The sequence below is a fragment of the Podarcis bocagei genome, assembly GCF_964188305.1.
Source record: "Podarcis bocagei genome assembly, chromosome: 17".
Taxonomy (NCBI): Eukaryota; Metazoa; Chordata; class Lepidosauria; order Squamata; family Lacertidae; genus Podarcis; species Podarcis bocagei.
Window position 1 is genome coordinate 10,320,788 of NC_138143.1, and position 20,098 is coordinate 10,340,885.

The 20,098-nt window shown below is 46.2% G+C and overlaps 1 protein-coding gene across 6 annotated transcripts in view; it reads left to right on the forward strand.

Annotated features, from left to right (window-relative positions):
* The window catches only part of ELAVL3 (ELAV like RNA binding protein 3), a 78,651-nt gene that overhangs the window by 37,416 nt on the left and 21,137 nt on the right, over positions 1-20,098 (forward strand). For 5 of the 6 annotated variants that reach the window (XM_081176798.1, XM_081176796.1, XM_081176801.1 and 2 more), the window contains exon 2: positions 3,150-3,372. In XM_081176798.1, the coding sequence (XP_081032924.1) occupies positions 3,150-3,372 (223 nt within the window). The remainder of the gene's footprint in view (positions 1-3,149; positions 3,373-20,098) is intronic. The other variant, XM_081176797.1, reaches the window with a different exon arrangement.

Below are 20,098 nucleotides of genomic sequence, written 5' to 3' on the forward strand. Positions count from 1 at the left end.
ATAGAACAACATGGAATTGATTCAGATATTGAAATCCCAAGGAGCCCCAGTTCATGTAGCAAAGGCCCTATTCATGCAGTGCTTTTCATAGAATCATAGAATCATAGAGTTGGAAGAGACCACAAGGGCCATCGAGTCCAACCCCCTGCCAAGCAGGAAACACCATCAGAGCACTCCTGACATATGGTTGTCAAGCCTCTGCTTAAAGACCTCCAAAGAAGGAGACGCCACCACACTCCTTGGCAGCAAATTCCACTGTTGAACAGCTCTTACTGTCAGGAAGTTCTTCCTAATGTTTAGGTGGAATCTTCTTTCTTGTAGTTTGGATCCATTGCTCCGTGTCCGCTTCTCTGGAGCAGCAGAATATGCTTTTGAGCATATTAAAGGCAATTGGCCCAGGATGAAAGTCTCAGTGTGTCTCTCACCATATAACCTAAGGTAGCTTGAACCAAGATGTTGTGAAAGTACAAATGCATTCGTCAGAGCATTCAAGACTCAGCATACACTCTGGGAAACCCATCTAGTATTGATTTCAAGATGTTAAAAATGATGGTGCAAACATGGTGGAGTGCAGTCTGGAAGCCCGAGTCCTTTCCCTCTCTTCTTTTTGGATTTTTTATGCTGAGTTCTCAAAGCCATTGGGGGGAATATGTATTGATAGTGAGATTGCATGTCATTGATTGTCTTTGGAAGCAGAATTAATGACAGGTCCTGCAGGCAGCGAAGCATTTTCCTTTGATGCTATGCTATCCTGGCCTGAAGCTGGAGATAATAGCAGAATCGATGGCCTGATCAATAGTTTAACAGGGAGCCATTGCACTGCTAGCAGAACAGAAGTCTGCTGGAAGGCAAAAGGGAACTGAGCCCGGGCACAGAGGCTTTGTGGAAATCAGAACAAATGTGGGAGGAGGAAACTGAATTGTGCCACTATTGCTGGAGGGAGGCACCTGTAGAATGCCTGGATTGTTCTGCAGATGCAACTGATTTTCCCATCATGCTCTCAACTCTAGGCAACAGGCTGTTGTTGAATTGGTGTACTGTATATTTTAATGGATTCATTGATGCAAATGAAAAAATGGTGATCTGAACCATATGAAGTTGCCAAAGACTATGTGACTTCTGACTGCAGTGATGGGGAACATAAACCTCATAATGTGAAATACAAATAAAATTTCTGGATAAAGAAAATAATAAAAAGTAAAATGTACAGGGTGACTAATGTAACCAACGGTAGTTGTAAATGAATATAGACAGACAATACGAATTGTATATACAGGAGGATTTATTTGACTATAGACACCCTATGGACAAATACAAAAGAGGAACAATAATATGCAAAAAGGATGAAGACAATGCGAAAAAGTTAGATGTGGGAGCAGGTGTAAATGTGAAATGTAATACAATGTGGGTATGTGGAGTGTACAAATGAAAATCAATAAAGAATATTCTGAAAGATGGGGAACATATATATCTATACATGTGGGACATAAAAGGTAAAGGACCCCTGGATGATTAAGTCCAGTCAACGGTGACTAGGGGTTGTGGTGCTCATCTCGTTTTTCAGACCGAGGGAGCTGGTGTTTGTCCACAGACAGCTTTCCAGGTCATGCGGCCAGCATGACTAAACCACTTCTGGCACAATGGTACACTGTGATGAGTGCCAGAGCGCACGGAAACGCCGTTTACCTTCCCGCCACACCAGTACCTATTTATTTATTTGCACTGGTGTGCTTTTCAACTGCTAGGTTGGCAGGAGGTGGGACAGAGCAACAGGAGCTCACCCCATTGTGCGAATTCGAACTGCCGACTTTCTGATCGGCAAGCCCAAAAGGCTCAGTGGTTCAGCGCCCCTATGTGGGATATATCTGTGGATGGATGGGGAACTGTGGCTGACAGCGTGGAAGTTCAGGACATTCAGGTGCAGTACTATTCCCCCCACTCTCTCTCTGCCAGTCAGAGGTACTTTGGGATAGTTTGAAATTCTCCTCCTTCATGTGGATCAGCATATACAAATGACCAATGGGCAGGTTTTTCTTCTTGCCTGTATTCCACACATTCATCCCAGGAACTTTTAGGGATCAGTAGAATCCCCTCCGCATATTTTGTGTGCCTGTGGATCTGTTGCACATGCTCAAAGGCTCTCTGCCCCACACTTTTAGATCATCACTTCATACATTTGCAGTTCCACCACTGTGTTGAAAATGTCTTTCAGGACTGTATTACTCGGTGTTCCAGATCCCACAGGGTTATAGCAGGGTTGGTAACCTCGGTTGTGTGTGTAAGGAAGCAAACATGTGGCCCATCTGACCTGACATTTCTTCATGGCTGGTGCATTTATTAATGGGGAGGGGTGTTCTCCATGTCTATCCTCAACTCCAGCATTCCCTGGCAACTTTGCTTTGAAAAGCAATACTGCTTCATTTGTTTGTTTAAATGGGCTTTTGATGACCAGGGAATATGCCATTTAACCTGTGTAATTTGGGGTGTGTATGTGTGTTGTGATTTAATGTATTGTCTCCTGTCCTGGGCCCTTGACATGGAATGGGCTATAAATAAAAATAAGTGCAAATTCAGTAATAAATAGTTGTAGAATGCCTTTTGTGTGCTGCAACTCACATGTATTCATCCCCTACATCTTGACTCAGTGGGGTAAGTGGTACCTGAGTAGCCAGCAGGCAAAATGCCTCTCCAACAAAACAAAGCTTGTCAAAGGAGCTTCTGGATGGTTCAGAACAGGAACCCTAATCCATCCAGGCAAACTTATGGCCAGCCAGACCCTTCCCATCCCTACATCCCTGAAGTTGCAAGCAGAAACACCCGGAGCAATGGATCCAAACAACAAGAAAGAAGATTCTACCTAAACATTAGGAAGAACTTCCTGACAGTAAGAGCTGTTCGACAGTGGAATTTGCTGCCAAGGAGTGTGGTGGAGTCTCCTTCTTTGGAGGTCTTTAAGCAGAGGCTTGACCACCATATGTCAGGAGTGCTCTGATGGTGTTTCCTGCTTGGCAGGGGGTTGGACTCGATGGCCCTTGTGGTCTCTTCCAACTCTATGATTCTATGATTCTAAGCCTGACACAGATTGTTGGGTTTTGCTTTCAGTTCCTTCATAACAGTAACCCCCTCCCCCCACTCCCTCTTGTTTTCAGCAGATAATCAGCACAATGGAGACCCAAGTGTCCAATGGTCCCACAAGCAACAGTTCTCTCCCCAATGGGCCACTGATTAGTGCCAACGGCGCCACTGATGACTCCAAAACTAACCTCATAGTCAACTACCTACCCCAGAACATGACACAGGAAGAATTCAAGAGCCTCTTTGGAAGTATTGGAGAGATTGAATCGTGCAAGCTGGTTAGAGACAAAATCACAGGTAAGACAATATGGCGGTGGGGGGCGGGGAGAGGGAGAGATCCTGGCTTTTGTTTGACTCAGACATCACGATAAGCCACAGTATGATGATGATAATGATAAAAAACCCAAGCAGCTTTTGAAGAGCTCCAACTGGTTCCATTCAAACTGAGTTGATGGTCAACCAAATGGCGAGTGGGATAGCGTAATGTGAGGTGCATTGGGGCAAACAGAACTCCAGAACATGTACAGTGATGGAGTCAGAAGTGGCAGTGACTTAACCTGAAATTGTGGCAGATAGCTCGGTAAAAACGTCAACGCCATAAGGCAGCAGCTGTGGAAAAAGAGGCCTGGAGACCCAAATCCCATGAAGGAGGTAAATATGTTTGGCATAGTAGGTGCTGACCTTTAAAGCCCTAAACAGCCTGGTCCCAGTATACCCGAAGGAGCATCTCCACCCCCATTGTTCACTGAGGTCCAGCACCGAGGGCCTTCTGGCGGTTCCCTCACTGCAAGAAGTGAGGTTACAGGGAACCAGGCAGAGGGCCTTCTTAGTAGTGGTGCCTGCCCTGTGGAGTGCCCTCCCATAAGATGTCAAGGAAATAAACAACTATCTGACTTTTAGAAGACATCTGAAGGCAGCCCTGTTCAGGGAAGTTTTTAATGTTTGATAGTTTATCGTGTTTTTAATATTCTGTTGGGAGCCACACAGAGTGGCTGGGGAAACCCAACCAGATGGGTGGGGTATTATTATTATTATTATTATTATTATTATTATTATTATTATTATTATTATTGGAATTTGCTGCCATGAAAAGTGGCAATGGGCACCCGGTTAGCTGGCTTTAAACTGGGATTAGAGAAATCCATGGGGATTTTTCAATGGCTAGGAAGAAGGGCCATATGGAATCTCAGGAGCACTCAGTAGTGGTGGTGGGTGGCTTCCTGGTACTGCCACTTACGAGGAGGAAGATGGGTGATGCAGTGGAAAGGTTGGCACTGTGTGGCCCTCATCCCTCCCCTGATCCTCCTTGGCAAATGGCAGGAACTCATCTGCCAGGAGGGCTTGAGTGTGCAGCTGTGCCCTCCTCGCTGCCTGCTCCTCCAGACCAGTGGAAGCAACCCTCTAAAGACCAGTTAATAGGAAGCAGCAGCAGAGAACATTATAGTCACCCAGCCCTGTTTGTGGACTTCCCAGAGGCATCTGATTAATAATAATAATAATAATAATAATAATAATAATAATAATAATAATAAATTTATTTATACCCCGCCCTCCCCAGCCAAGACCGGGCTCAGGGCAGCTAACAACCAATAATAAAAACAAGTTGATTAAAATTAAAATTAGTAGGATGCTGGGCTAAAAGGACCTTTGGTCTGATCTAGCAGGCCAATTATTATGCTTAGGATGGTGGGATTTCATTTATAGCTTGTTGTGGTACATGAATTAGGCTTCTCTGTTTGTTGTGGACAGGGCCAAATTTAGGTTTGATGAGCCCCTCAGCTACTGAAGGTAATGGGGCCCTTTATATGTCCAGCTGCCCTTTGTCAACAACAAATTGCTGCTGTTTTTTATGTTGAATATATGCTATATGGTCATTTATGGACCTAATAGGTATCTAAAGCCATTTGCACATGTTGCCATGCAACCAGTCCATGCAGAATGTAGGCACCCTATATATAGAAATGAGCAAACCAGTGATATTTTAGGGAGCAGGCTAGCAGGCGGGGCCCATTACTTACATCATAGGAGCCTACACAACACAAAACACTGTTGCTGTTTGTAGGTTTTATTTTATTTGTTTTTTATCTTATATTTTGCAAATGTACATCCAGGGTTTTTCCCTTTAACTTTTTTGGGGCCCCCAAGAGAGTGGGGCCCTAAGCCAGTGTTTCCCAACCTTTTTTGGGCAAAGGCACACTTGTTTGAGGAAAAAAATCTCGCGGCACACCACCATTACAGCCCCGTGACGTCAGCGCGCAGCGTCACGCCGGGAGGGACGCACGAAAGTGAAAGTTTTCAATTTTTTTCCCTCCCCCTTGCCGGGGAACCTCCAAGCTTTGGGGGTGGGGGGGGAGGAGGCAGCAAAGCGAGGGACTGAGGGACGGCGGCAGCTGAGGCGGCGGCGGCTGTTGTGGTGGTGGCGGCGATAGCGGGCGGAGGAGGGGGCAGCGGCGGGGCCGAGGTGGCCGGCGGCGGCGGGGGAGGCGGCGGCGGGTGGAGCAGGAGGGCGGCCGAGGCCGGTGAGGGAGTAGGGTTGCCCAGGGCTTGAGGAGCCGTCGCCGGGAGTTGCTGCTGCTGTTGTTGCTGCTGCTGCCCGGACATGCCGGCCTCCTCCTCGTCCGCTGTCTCGCGCTCCTCCCTTTTGCATGCGCTGCCCTGCCGCCGCCCCATTGGCTGGGTCCTGTCAGCTGATCCTGTGTTATTACCTGTGTGTGTGTGTGAGGGGAGAATGGAGAGAGAAACCTCGGCACCACCACCGCGGAGCCGCCCCCGGCTCGACGCGGATCCTCGCCGCCGCCGCCGCCTCTCACCGCCCGACTCGCCCGCCTCCCTCCCACGGCACACTAGCCAACGTCTCACGGCACACTAGTGTGCCGCGGAACACCGGTTGGGAAACACTGCCCTAAGCTATACCTTGTTTACCTTATATATAAATCCGGCACTGGCTGTGGAGGCCTTAAGGAGCTTTTGGTAGATGGCGAATGGATCGCAGGCCTGGAACTGTAGTGCATTTGTGCTTCTCTCGGGATTTGCTATGTCGTCATTTACTATCGCGATACATCTTTTTATGATAATGACAAGCTAGCGGTGGATGGAATATGATGAAAAGAGACTATAGCAGCCCATGAGTGGCATGGAACTTTTCTTCTGACACTGGTATTGAAGCTGCAGTTTACCAGGGGCCGGGGCATCACAGGGTGGCAGTGAGATTGTGACTGCCTGGGCACCTCACCACCTCGTGGTGATGTGTGCATGCGGTCCTGATGCCACAGCTGTTTTCCCACTCCCTGTCTCAACCTTGGATAAGCTGTACTGATGCCAGGGTTGAGAGGGCAGCTCCACAGGCTGCTACTGAAACCAGACCTTGAGGTACCGGTTCAGATTACCTGTTGCATTGGCTTGTTGCTGGTGTTTGTTCAGACGGAAGGTCAGATTTGAGCACCTGATACTTACAAATGGCAAAGCCGTGTCTGAATTCTCAGCACATTTGTGCAGCAAGTAAATTTGACAGCCCCCTTTGGGGGAAAAAAATACTAGCTTTGATTTGTGGCTTTGAAGATGGCAGTTTGTGACTTTGAGTTTGCTTGGGGGGGGGGGGCATTTTCTTGTGGTTCAAGTACACAAGACCACCCGGTTGTGGTTCAAGTACACAGGCCACCCGGTCCTCAGAACTAGCTACTTGATTTTATTGTTATTATTTACTTCCATTTAGTTTGCATGCTACCCTTTCATGTGAAATACAGTCAAACCTCGGATCTCAAACACCTCAGTTTTGGAAAGTTTTGGCTCCCAAACACCGAAAACCCGGAAGTAAATTCACTGGTTTTTGAACGTTTTTCAGAAGCTGAATGTCCGACGCATTTTGGAAGCCAAACAGGCTTCCAGAATGGATTATGTTCGACAACCGAGGTTTGACTGTATTTCCAGAGAGGAAGCCTTCTACTTTTGCAGATGTTAAGGAACAAATGAAGCCAACAGGACTTTTGTAGCACACCTTTCTCCCAGTGGTCTCCTTTGCACAGGAAGATATGCCATGTTGATTATCAAAGGCCACCAAGTGAATTTCAAATTAAGCAGAAATTTGAGCTTAAACTTTGCACACCCTGTACTCTAGTTAGGCCTGATGGGGATCCTAATTTAGCCTGCAAGGCTGTTATCCCCAGGCCATGGCCACCTGTCCCCCACCTGACATTATACAATATATCAGGTGCGGGGAAGGCAAAGATAAAGATCTTTGCCGAAAGCAGGGCTTGCAGGCTTTCCAATGTCAGCTAATTGTCTGTGCCTAGCAAACTGCCCACACAGTTTGAAATCAAACTGTGCAGCAGACAGAGTCTCAGCAAACAGGAATGCTTCACCTGAAATAATGGTGACATCAGGTGACTGTCAGGTGGGCAGCTTCATTCTCCTGTCAAAAAGGCTCATGGGGTTTGCAGAAGATCTGGTTCCAGCCCACTGACCTGATCCAGTTCTCTATGCTTGCTCCAAAGATCGCCGTTTAATCTAATTGCCAAATCCAGGAGAGCGATTGTCACACGTCTGGGGTGCTGACATCCAGGGTTTTCTTTCTCTCCTCCCTTCTGATCCAGATGCGATAACTTCTAGTTACTGTTTCTAGGTAGTTTTAGTATGTAATCTGCCCCCTGTTGTGTCGCCACTAACATTCTATAAAAGCAAGAAGGAAGCCCAAGCTAAGCACAGTTTGCAATTTATTTGGCTTGAAGTCAAGTTCTGTTCTTTGCTAGTATTAGTCCAAAACTCATCCAGGTGCAACAAGCTTCTGTGCAACCCCTTGGCAGTGTGTGACCGGCCACATAACTCAGAAGATGTAGTATATACTTAGAAATCCAGGCAAAATCTAACTCTTAAGTAAATTATCAAGTTTAATAAAAGAAAACTGAAATATCGACAGAGAATTTGTAGCATTAAAGGAAGGAAGCACATGCACACTGACAGATGGATAGGCATTACTAAGTTACAACAGGGTCAGCATGGCATGGAAAGTACATTGGAATTGCAAGAGGTTGTCTTTTTAGGGTGCAAAACTAAGCTCCCTGGGAGGGTGTTCCAGGAACAGTAGGGTATAGTGGAGCTCTCTGCAGCTGGAGAGGGAGATGCCTCGCTGTAGTGGCATTGCTCTTCTGCAACCACCAGTGCTCCAGCGGTAGATATGCCCCAGTTTGCCTTCAGATTGATACCGCTGGGAGGAAAAACACAAAACGGGGGGAGCAGTGCAGGATGGCAGGAGAAAACTCTGCCCCCCGCCACCTTCTGGCATGAGCCCAGAGAGTTATGAATTTAGTGGTTCTTGCACCACAAATTCACCCCTTCCTTGCCCCATTGGATTATTCTGCCCAAGCCCAAAATACCCTGACTGCAAATTGTCTGTTCCTGACCTGTAGTCGTTTCATGGATGCAGAATGAATGTGGTCTCGCTGGAAACAGCAGCAAGTTGAAAGGGGCAGTCCAGAAACTTAGTAAGATACTTTCTCAATTTTTTTTAAAAAATATATCTCAAAAACTAGAAAGAGGGACTGGGTGGCATATTTTATAGCGAATGCCAGTCATTTCCCCCCTCGGGGACTGTAATGTAGATTCCAGATTTAAATTCCCGAACTACAAACTTTGTCACAATCAAGTTAGCAGGGAAATGTGTGTTTAGTTCCAATTAGTTGGAATGTTTCAATTGTGAACTTGGATGTACCCTTTATCACACGGTGGTGATAAAGACATTGAGAGGCAACCTACGTAATGGCAGGAAGACACCATCATCATTCAATAGTAACCAACCTTCTTCAAGGGGGTGGGCCTTCTTCTTGCCCACTGAGTGTCAGAATATGTCTGTCTGTCATTCTAGGGGCAAAACGAAACTTGCCATGGAAGATGCCTGGAAGCGTTTCCCAACATTATTTGTGTGCTGTTTTATTTTTGGTCATTGTGGGTAAGCGGAGCTGTTGTTTGGAAAGAGGGGTTGGCTACCATCTGAGGCAGAGGTCCAGATGCTTCGCTTCTCAGCTGCTCTGCTTCCAGAAGTACCTGGTCACTTATGGGCTGAACTCTCTGCTCTGGCATTGCTGCTACTTACCGTAATTCCATAATAAGACCATACTTTACCACCATTTGACTGAGGTTGTAGGGGGCGACTTGGTGTGCATACTGAGACCTGGGTGGGTGAACTGGGTGGGTCTGACCAACTCAGCTCTGCTACCTTGGGACATAGTGCAGCACTAAGCCAAACCAGCGAATCTGGGTCTGTGTGTCACCATCGTCCATAGGACTTCCATCCCCTTTACCAAAAAAACTATTGATCTTCAGGTGGGCTTAGAGGACCTTGCACCTGATATTGGGCCAGGGGAGCATACTGGGGGTGTACCAACCACTTTTCTTCTGCTCAGCAGCCTCCCAGACTGAGTTGGCCAAGGTGATCTCTAGCATGGTGTTGGAAGCCCTAGATGACTTTAATATCCACACAGAGGCTGCTATAGATCTAACTCAGAACTTCATGGCCTCCACAACCACCATGGGGCTGTCTCAAATGGCCTTCGGTCCAACTTACTGCCCTTAATTTACAGACTTTACCCAGAGTGATGCAAGGCATGGCCTGAAGTTGGGGTGTGTACAGGGCAAATAATTGTCATGGTCAGACCACCATCTGGTAAAGTTTGGACTGGTGATGGCAGTTCCCCCCTGCAACTGGGATGGGCCCATTCGGAGGGTCTGCCCTGAAGTCTGATGGAAACTGATGGATTTCTGAATGTTCTGGGGAACTTGGCAGCAGAGAAGCCCGATGATCTTGTCCAAACCTTGGTTCCTATTGTGGAACGGTGAGATGAGACACAGTCACTTCTGAGTGTCCTCTTCGGTCTTGTAGAACCCAGTATGCTCCCTGGTATTTGGAGAAGCTGCGGGCTATGAAACAGGCTGGACAAAGTCTAGAGCTCAAGCGGTTCAGAGGTTCCCTTGAAGGGTCAACCAAACACTTACTGGACATCATTTTGCCTACAAGGCATTGAAGAAGATGAATTTTGTGCCTCAAGAAGCTCACCACTGGAGCTCTTCCGTGCAGTTTGGAACTGCTGACTCGCACTGAAGCCCCTCAAGAACCTGCTTGAGACCAACTGGCTGCACATTTTGATGATAAAGTTGCTTTAACTCTGCATTTGTGGCAGGTTCCGATGGCCAAGCCTCAATGTGTGGTGGGATCACCTTCTACTTACAGTTGCTTTCAGCTCTCTGCCCAGCCATGTTGCCCCCTTGATCCCTGTTTCTCTTAGCTTACTAACTCTAGCAGTGGAGCTATGACTGGTTGGATCCAGAGTGTGGTTAATGCTTTGCTGCATGTTGGGGTAGTTCCTGTCACCTTGGAGAAGGTGGTGGTCCAGCCAGTTCTAAATAAACTAGTACTAGACCCATTGGTTTGGACAAACTAGCTACCAACTAGCCACAAACCCCCCTTATTTAGGGAAGGTGGTAGATGGTTATGGTGGAACAAGTTCAGGCATTCATGGATAATACAGTCTTACCTTGGTTTTTGAACAGCTTAGTTTTCGAATGTTTTGGCTCCCAAACGCTGCAAACCCAGAAGTAACTGTTACGGTTTGTGAACTATTTCTGGGAGCCAAACCTCTGATAGGGTTTCAGCGGCTTCCGATTGGCTGCAGGAGCTTTCTACAGCCAATCATAAGCCATGCTTTGGTTTCTGAACATTTTGGAAGCCGAACGGACTTCTGGAACAGATTCCGTTCAACTTCCAATGTATGACTGTACGGACACATTCAAATCAGGATTCAGACTTAGCCATGGGAACAAATTGATCGCCCTGATGGATGACCTTTATTGACAGTGGGACAAGGGGAGTGTGACCTTGCTCTCTCTCTCTCTTTTTCTCAATTTCTCTGTGGCTTTTTGATACCATTGTGACCCTGGTATCCTCCTGGACTGGCACTGTTGGTTTATATTGTGGACATTGTGTTACAGTGGTTCTGCTCCCTGCCTCTGAGTGTTCATTTTGGAGAGTAGCACTAGACAAGGGTCAGCAAATTTTTTCAGTGGGGGGGCCGGTCTACTGTCCCTCAAATCTTGTGGGGGGCTGGACTATATTTTAAAAAAATATATAATGAATGAATTCCTATGCCCCACAAATAACCCAGAGATGCATTTTAAATAAAAGGACACATTCTACTCATGTAAAAACACCAGGCAGGCCCCACAAATAACCCAGAGATGCATTTTAAATAAAAGGACACATTCTACTCATGTAAAAACACGTTTATTCCCGGACCATCCGCAGACCGGATTTAGAAGGCGTCCTGAAAGCCATGCTGTTTTGTTTCCAATGCTATTTAATATCTAAATGAAGCACTTGGGAGAGTGGTCATTAGCAGATTTAGGGCAAGGTGCCATCACTTTGCTGAGGACACTCAGCTCTGTTTCCCCATCACATCTGACTCAGAAGAGGCTGTGCAGACCCTGGATCAGTGCCCGGTTGCAGTGGTGCACTGGATGAGGAGAAATAAACAAAGTCTGACTCCGGGCAAGACAGAGCTCTGCGGGTGAGCGGCTGCCATGTTTGTGAACTTTGCCTGACCTGGACAGGGTTGCATTCCTTCTGAAGGGGCAGATATGCAGTCTGGCTGTGCTCCTGAATCCACCTTTGCCACTGGAGACACAGGTGGCCTCAGTGGCTAGGAGCATCTTTTAGCAGCTTCAGCTGAACACGACTGCTGCAACCATAATTTGGGCACAGGAGTCCAGGTGTTGGTAATTTCAAGGCTGGGCTAGTTCAGAATGTTGCAGCACGGTTGCTGGCAGGGGTGAGATCCAACCAGAAAATTATACTTCTGCTCAAAGATCTGCACTGCCTACTGATTTGTTACTGGGCCAAGTTTGGGGTCTCGTTTTTTAGTATACGAAGTTCTTAGATGCTTGGAACCAGTTTACTAAGAAGAATCGCCTGGCTCCATAGGGGTTTCTTTCTATATATATATATATATATATATATATATATATATATATATATATATATATATATACAGTGGTGCCCCGCAAGACGAATGCCTCGCAAGACGGAAAACTCGCTAGACGAAAGAGTTTTCCGTTTTGGAGGTGCTTCGCAAAACGAATTTCCTATGGGCTTGCTTCGCAAGACGACAATGTCTTGCGAGTTCCTGCGGTTCCCCCCTTTTTTTCTAAGCCGCTAAGCCGCTTATCAGCTGATTCAATCAGCAGATAAGATGCTAATAGCGCTAATCCGCTAATCCTTCAATGGGCTTGCTTCGCAAGACGAAAAAACCGCTAGACGAAGAGAATCACAGAACGGATTCTTTTCGTCTTGCGAGGCACCACTGTGTGTGTGTGTGTGTGTATAATCATTTTTATTAGTTTTACAAATACAAAGTTATAAACAGAGAATCAAAAAGTATATCCATATAAAGACATTCCTTCGAATCTCAGGACTTCCTCCCGTCCCCTCCATGGGGTCCCGTTATAAGCATTTAATACCTCATATTCTTCCCTACTCCAATTTATATATCAAACCATATTGTCCATGGTAATTGTTAAACCACAAGTGAAATCAAAATCGTGCTAATGTTTCCATCTGCTTATAGTGGTCTCCTAAATAACTTAGAAATTTTCCCCATTCTTTTATAAAGCTTTTATCCTCTTGGTTTCTGAGTTTTCCAATCAGTTTTGCCATCTCGGCATAGTCCACAGCATGGACTATAGACCATATGTACCTTCTTAACCATTTTGATCTGCAGAACTTGCACTTTTCCAGGGGCCCAGATAGTTGTTTCAAATTCATGAGGAGTTGATATTTCGGTGTGGCATCACCAATACTTTGGAACTCACTGCCTGTTGACACCCACCCCCTACTGCTGTAAGGTAAAGGACCCCTGACCATTAGGTCTAGTCATGGCCGACTCTGGGGTTGCAGCTCTCATCTCGCTTTTTTGGCCGAGGGAGCCGGCATACAGCTTCCAGGTCATGTGGCCAGCATGACTAAGCCGCTTCTGGCGAACCAGAGCAGCGCACAGAAACACCGTTTACCTTCCCGCCGGAGCGGTACCTATTTATCTACTTGCACTTTGACGTGCTTTCGAACTGCTAGGTTGGCAGGAGCAGGGACTGAGCAACGGGAGCTCACCCCGTCGCGGGGATTCGAACCGCCGACCTTCTGATCGGCAAGTCCTAGGCTCTGTGGTTTAATCCACAGCGCTGTAGACACATGCTAAAAACTTTTTTTTATTTCAGCAATCCTATTCAGACATAAAACATAGCTACATATGCTTGTTTTAAAAATCTTTGTTTTCTCAGTGTATTGTTAATAAATATTGTATATTATTTCATATACACTGCTTGGAGATTTCTTTTTTATTGAGTAGTTTATAAATTTTTTTCTGATTTCTTTTCCTAAATAAATAAGCGGCCATTGGGGGATAACAGTTTGGATTGAGATTGTGGTGCAAGAAATGAGGACTTAACCCTTTCTCCTCGATTCCCTTTCTCTGATGTAAATTGCTCGCCCCCTCTCCCTCCCAAACTACTAATATACAAGCATCTAGGACCCTCGTACCTACGGAACTGCTTCTCCTGGTATGCCCTGCGGAGGACCTTAAGGTCCATAAATAACAACACTTTGAAGGTCCCAAGCCTCAAGGAGGTTAGATTGGTCTCAACTAGAACCAGGGCCTTTTCAGCACTGGCCCCAACTTGGTGGAATGCTCTGTCACAAGAGACTAGGGCCCTGCGGGATTTGACATCTTTCCGCAGGGCCTGCAAGATGGAGCTGGTCTCCCCTGGCCTTCGGCTTAGAATCACTCTGACCCCTTATATAGGATTTGGTATATAAATCTTCGCTTGGCTTTTTTGCTGGCCCATGTAGGACCAGCATGGATAGCTGGCTCAGGTGAATATCTGATGTTTCCTCCCTTTATGGTCTTGATCTATGGGCTCCTACTAAAATGAAGCTGCATTTTAAACTGTATTTTAAGCCGTGTATTAATTAACCGTGTTTTTTTTTCCTATTACGTTTTATTGTGATTTATATTTGGTGTTAGCCGCCCTGAGCCCAGCCCTGGACGGGGAGAGCGGGGTATAAATAAAATGTTGTTGTTGTTGTTGTTGTTGTTGTTGTTGTTGTTGTTGTTGTTGTTGTTGTTGTTGTTGTTGTTATTATTTTCTTCTACAACTAATGATGGTTCCAGGTGGGAGGGGGAAATTAGGATTGAAAACCCTCCCTCCCTCCACTTGCCACAATCCTAATCGCCCCTGCAGCTGCTCTCAGCCTGGGCAATCAAAAGATGCTGGGAAATGCAAGCTATATCTCGTTTTGCCCTTAAGCAAATAGGGCAAAATGCAATTTCCACAATTACAGTTAACATTAATTCAGACACTGAAATCTGGGTATCTTAAAGCTGCTGTATCATGCGTTAAAGTGATAAACCTTGGAATTTCTATTAATAACATTTATCAAATTGGATATGTTATTTTAATTGTTTTTTGAGCTGTGCAAAACGTCAAATGAAATCTGAATTATTTATAGCACAGAGGCATATTTTGTCTGATCTCATATATAAAAATCTATAACTCTTGAGATTGTCCTCTGCAAGTGTAACATTTTGGTGATTATGCAGTTTGAAGGCGTCTCTGAAGGCGTCTCTGTGTCTGAAGGTGCAACTTTTGCTATGATGTCTTAACTTTTGTGAAGTCAGCAGCACAAAGCTCATGGCATGGTTGATTTTAATATTAACGAATCAAAAAAGAAAATTGAGAAAATCTTGCTAGAGAATTAAAAAGTGTCGCGCTACAATTTGCATTTTCTGTTATACGTCAGCGGATCTTACACATTTTTCTGCTAAAACCCTTATACTGGTTTGCCTGCTTGCCGCAAGCCCCCACATTTTCTTACCTTAAAGCCACTGTGTGGAATAGAGTTGAGGGAAGCTGAAGGGCTCTCAGCTCCTCTCCGCTCCAGCCTGCAAAACTGTCAGGCAAAGATGATGTGAGCTGTGGTCCCATCTGTGAGAGGCTCCCAGGTTGAAACTCAACCATTGCCCTGGTTGTGACTGTTGTAAACAAAATCTACCCTTCTTCCCTTATGGGGTATCCAAGAGCCCGTACAGAGTCCTTAAGTGGATTCCCTATCGGTAAGAGAAAATAACAGAGGCCAACCAGAGAATATTGAGAAGCAAAGCAGCTAGTAAGCCTGATCTTTATTAAAGCTGTTGCAACAGGGTGCTCCCCTCACACGCAGGAGGACCCAGAATCAAGGTGTGCCTGCCCTTATATAGACATTTTAAATTCCCTGCCCTGGAGCTCAAGACCACCCCTCCATACATCATACATACATCACAGAAGGGGTGTAACCCAAGACCACCCCCCACAAATATCATACCACAGAAAAGGCGGTCTACAACAGAAATTTGAATGTTGTTTTTCCTGTCTGCCAGGTTATCTGATAATGCCTTATCTGATTGCCTTTCCTGGTAGTCTGGCCATTCCTTTGAGATGGTGATTACCCAATTCCTGAGACAATGGGGAGGTTCCGTCACCCCCTCCTTCCTTGCAGAGAACACATTTGGTCAGTTTGAGAGTCAAAATGGTTTCAGGGCGGTCTTCCTGTTCTGCTCCAGACATGTGGTCCCCATATCTATGTATGTGCTTGGTTGGTACATTTATGAACATTTATTATATATATAAGACTTTAAATTTTTATTACATGACGCAAGCAAAGCTGCGAGGAGAAGGGGGTGGTGGTGATGTGCATGTAGTATTACTTGGAAGTTTTTGCTGAAGAGTCTGCAGCACGTTTTTAAAAAAGGCAAACCACCTCTCAGTTTAAATTTCAAAATTTAGGTAGATGAGTAGGTTTCCTTTTCAGCACGTGAGGAACATTTCAGAGAATTCCCCCAGCTAGTCATTGTCATCAGCATAATCAAATGCTGAACTGGGTGGTCCTGTATCCTGTATCTGTCAGTTTGGCAGTGGAACAGGGCCACCTACAGACAGAATAGTTTCTGCCTGCTTCCGCAATAGACTCCTCAGGTAGCAGCTCAAGGAGGACTGAGCTTGCGTAGTAGCCTCCATCAATGCTGAGGGTGTCAGCTGGGGAAGTGAAAAGGTGTGGAGAAGCAGTTGAGGCCCTAACCCAGAGGTAAAGGTAAAGGGACCCCTGAACGTTAGGTCCAGTCGTGGATGACTCTGAGGTTGTGGCGCTCATTTCGCTCTATAGGCCAAGGGAGCCGGCGTACAACTTCCGGGTCATGTGGCCAGCAGGACTAAGCCGCTTCTGGCGAAGCACACAGAAACGCTGTTTACCTTCCCGCCAGAGCGGTACCTATTTATCTACTTGCACTTTGACGTGATTTTGAACTGCTGGGTTGGCAGGAGCAGGGACCGAGCAACGGAAGCTCACCCCGTCGCGGGGATTCGAACCGCTGACCTTCTGATCGGCAAGTCCTAGGCTCTGTGGTTTAACCTGCAGCGCCACCCGCGTGGCTAACCTTTTTTGGGGGCCCTCCAAGGACTGCATGGCGGCAGGCGCAGATAAGGGTCATTTCCAATGTGGTTAACAACCACACACCAGCCATATGGTTCAGCACACACAAGCTCAGTGCCGGATTTACGTATAATCTAAACAAGCTCTAGCTTAGGGTCCCACTCTCTTGGGGGCCCCAAAAAATTGAAAGGGGGGAAAAACTGGATGTACATTTCCAAAATATAAGATAAAAAAACAAAAATAAAACCTACATACAGCAACAGCGTTTTGTGTTGTGTAGGCTCCTATGATGTAAGTACAGTGGTACCTCAAGTTACAGACACCTTGGGTTACAGACGCTTCAGGTTACAAACTCCGCTCACCCAGAAGTAGTATCTCGGGTTGAGAACTTTGCCCCAGGATGAGAATGGAAATCGTGCGGCAGCAGCGCGGTGGCAGCAGAAGGCCCCATTAGCGAAAGCACACCTCAGGTTAAGAACGGTTTCAGGTTAAGAACGGACCTCTGAAACGAATTAAGTTCATAACCTGAGGTACCACTGTAATGGGCCCCGCCTGCTAGCCTACTCCCTAAAATATCACTGGTTTGCTCATTTCTGTATCTAGGGTGCCTCCATTCTGCATGGATGGGTTGCAAATGGCTTTAGATACCTATTAGGTCCATAAATGACCATATAGCATATATTCAACACAAAAAACAGCGGCAATTTGTTGTTGACAAAGGGCAGCTGGACATATAAGGGGCCCCATTACCTTCAGTAGCTTACGGCCTCATCAAACCTAAATCCAGCCCTGCATACAGCACACATGCTCTCACGCATACATACAGAAACACAGATCACCCTCCCCATTTTACACACAGATACCTCCCCAGCATAGTGCTGCGCTTGGTGGAGAAGCTTTAAGCCTCAGCAAGCTTACTGCTGTGGTGCGGACATTGACCCATTGCAACTTTGGGCTGGTGGAGTGGGTTAAACCTCTCATCCTAGCCCAGTGTTGTGTTGGGGGGGGTGTTTCCAAGTGGGGGGGCTGGTGAGCCATTTCAAAGGGATGCACAGCTTGATCTGACTTGTGGGTTCACTATATCTGCCCTGACGGTTTACAACAAGGGCATGCATGCAATGAGGTTTTAAAAAACAAGCATGATTCCCTTAATAATTATTTTATTGTTTATACCCTGCCCATCTTGCTGGGTTTCCCCAGACACTCTGGGTGGCTTTTTATTATATTAAAAACATAATAAAAACATCAAGCATTAAAAACATCCCGATACAGGGCTGCCTCCAGATGTCTTCTAAAAGTCAGATAGTTGTTTATTTCCTTGACATCTGGTGGGAGGGCATTCCACAGGGTGGGTGCCACTACCGAGAAGGCCCTCTGTCTGGTTCCCTGTAACTTGGCTTCTCGCAGTGAGGGAACTGCCAGAAGGCCCTCGGCGCTGGACCTCACTGTCCGGACTGAACGATGGCGGTGGGGACACTCCTTCAGGTATACTGGGACGAGGCCATTTAAGTGACCAAGGAAATAATGAGCCGTTCCTCACACACACCCTGGAACCCCTGCATAATCTCTGAACAGGTGGGAGGTCTAAACAGCAGCAGCCCAGAGACCCAACACATTTTCTTTGAGCCCCCGCTTGTTTCTCTATTAAGGCCTTCTGGACTAAGGACTGTTACTTAAGAACTGCTGCTTCTATTAATAAGAGTCTGTGCCTTTCTGAAATTAAATGAGGCCCCCTCCGATCAGTAACTTGATTTTTAGTAGCGCTTTTGTTTAATGTTAATTTGTTGTCTAGTGCTCCTGTTAGTCCAAAACAGGATTCTGGGACTAGTTTCCAGATCACTCTCATTCTAATAGCCGATGGAAGGGTTGCTACTTTGGCATAGGCTAGAGCTGAAACCAGTTTGTTTAAAAATACTCCTTTGAGAGTTTATTAGCAAATGCTGACCATGGTCGTGTTTCTGACACCCAGTTACGTAATGATGTGAGGCCCTCCTACTAGGGCTCTGGGACCTGAGTTTGTAGGTATTCTTAGGTTGTGGAGGATGGTTGTGTCATTGGCTGAAACATAAGGTGTGTTGCAGTGCCCTCCTGAATTCGTCTATAGGCTGCAGTTCCCTTAGACCAGGGGCTTCCCAAACTTGCATCTCCAGCTGTTTTTGGACTACAGTTTGCATCATCCCTGATCACTGGTCCTGCTAGCTAGGGATGATGGGAGTTGTAGTCCAAAAGCAGCTGGAGAGAGACCCAAGTTTGGGAAGCTCTGCTCTAGACCATTAGCTTCCACATCCGACTAAAGTGGATGAAAAGAACCCATGAAAAAATTGCATGCTGCCCCAAGACCAAATTACAGACAGGGTGTGGGAGAGCCAATCTCCAAATATTTTTGGTTTAGCTAAAATGCTTGGTAGAAGCAGTCTTCTACCAAGTCAGGGCTTATCCACACTTAACCTTTTGCCCCACAATTTCTAGGGGCTTTCTTTGCAAAAACCTGCTCTTTACTGCTGAATCAGAGCAAACAGCTTTTCCATGGAATGCCATTTGTTCTGATTCAGCAGTAAAGAGCGAGTTTTCGTGGGGAAAGCATGGGGGGGAGGGAAACAAAGTGCTCGAACCTTTGCCTAGAAAGCCTGGGGCTAAAGGAAGTCTAAATGAGCCCCCAGACAACTGGTCCAGCTATTCAGTAGTGTCAGCACTGATCGACAGCAGCTTTCCAAGCTTTTAGGCAGAGGTCTCCCGGCCCTATACAGAGGTGTCGGAGACTGAAACTGCAAATGAGGTGCTGTACCACGGTGCTATAGGCCTTTCTTATCTACGCACACGGTACTTGTGTGAATTTGATAGGACAACATTATATAATAGACAGGCACCATATCTGTTGTATTTTCGGTGGCCTGCTTGAAGACTCTCCTCTTCCAACGAGACTTTTAAAGTGCAGATCCTATCCAGTTTCTGTACTGGAATAGTTCTTAAGATGCTTTAATTGTTTGATCCCTTGTGTGTTTGTCACCCTAAGCTCCTTTTAGAGGAAGGACAGGGTGTAAGATTAATAAATATGTAAATACAATAAAGAAACCATGGGTGGGGGAGATAAGTGTTTAACTTGTGGACCATTTTTCTGATCAAAATTTGCTCCCACCAAGCTGCTTCCTCACCTGCAGGATATAGATTTCGGATCCCTGTATCTTCTCCCCTGCTTGAGAAAAACACAAGTGTGTGAGGGTCAGTTTGGGGAGGGGAAAGGGTTAGGCACTACTTTCCCCTATCTCTGCTGTGGTCAAATTTGCCACCCCCACATCTGCTTTTCAATAAGGAACCAAAAAACCCCAAACCATCTGGAGATGGTCCACAGCTCTCCTGCATCATGTCTTTTGTGGCCCCCAAAATAACTCGATAGGCCACACATTGTATTCTGAGCAACGCAGGCAGGAGCTGAAGGAGTGAGGGGCACAAAATGATATACTGCAGCATTCACAGGATAGTTCTGAACCCACTGAAACAACCCTTATATTCCAATTTTAACCT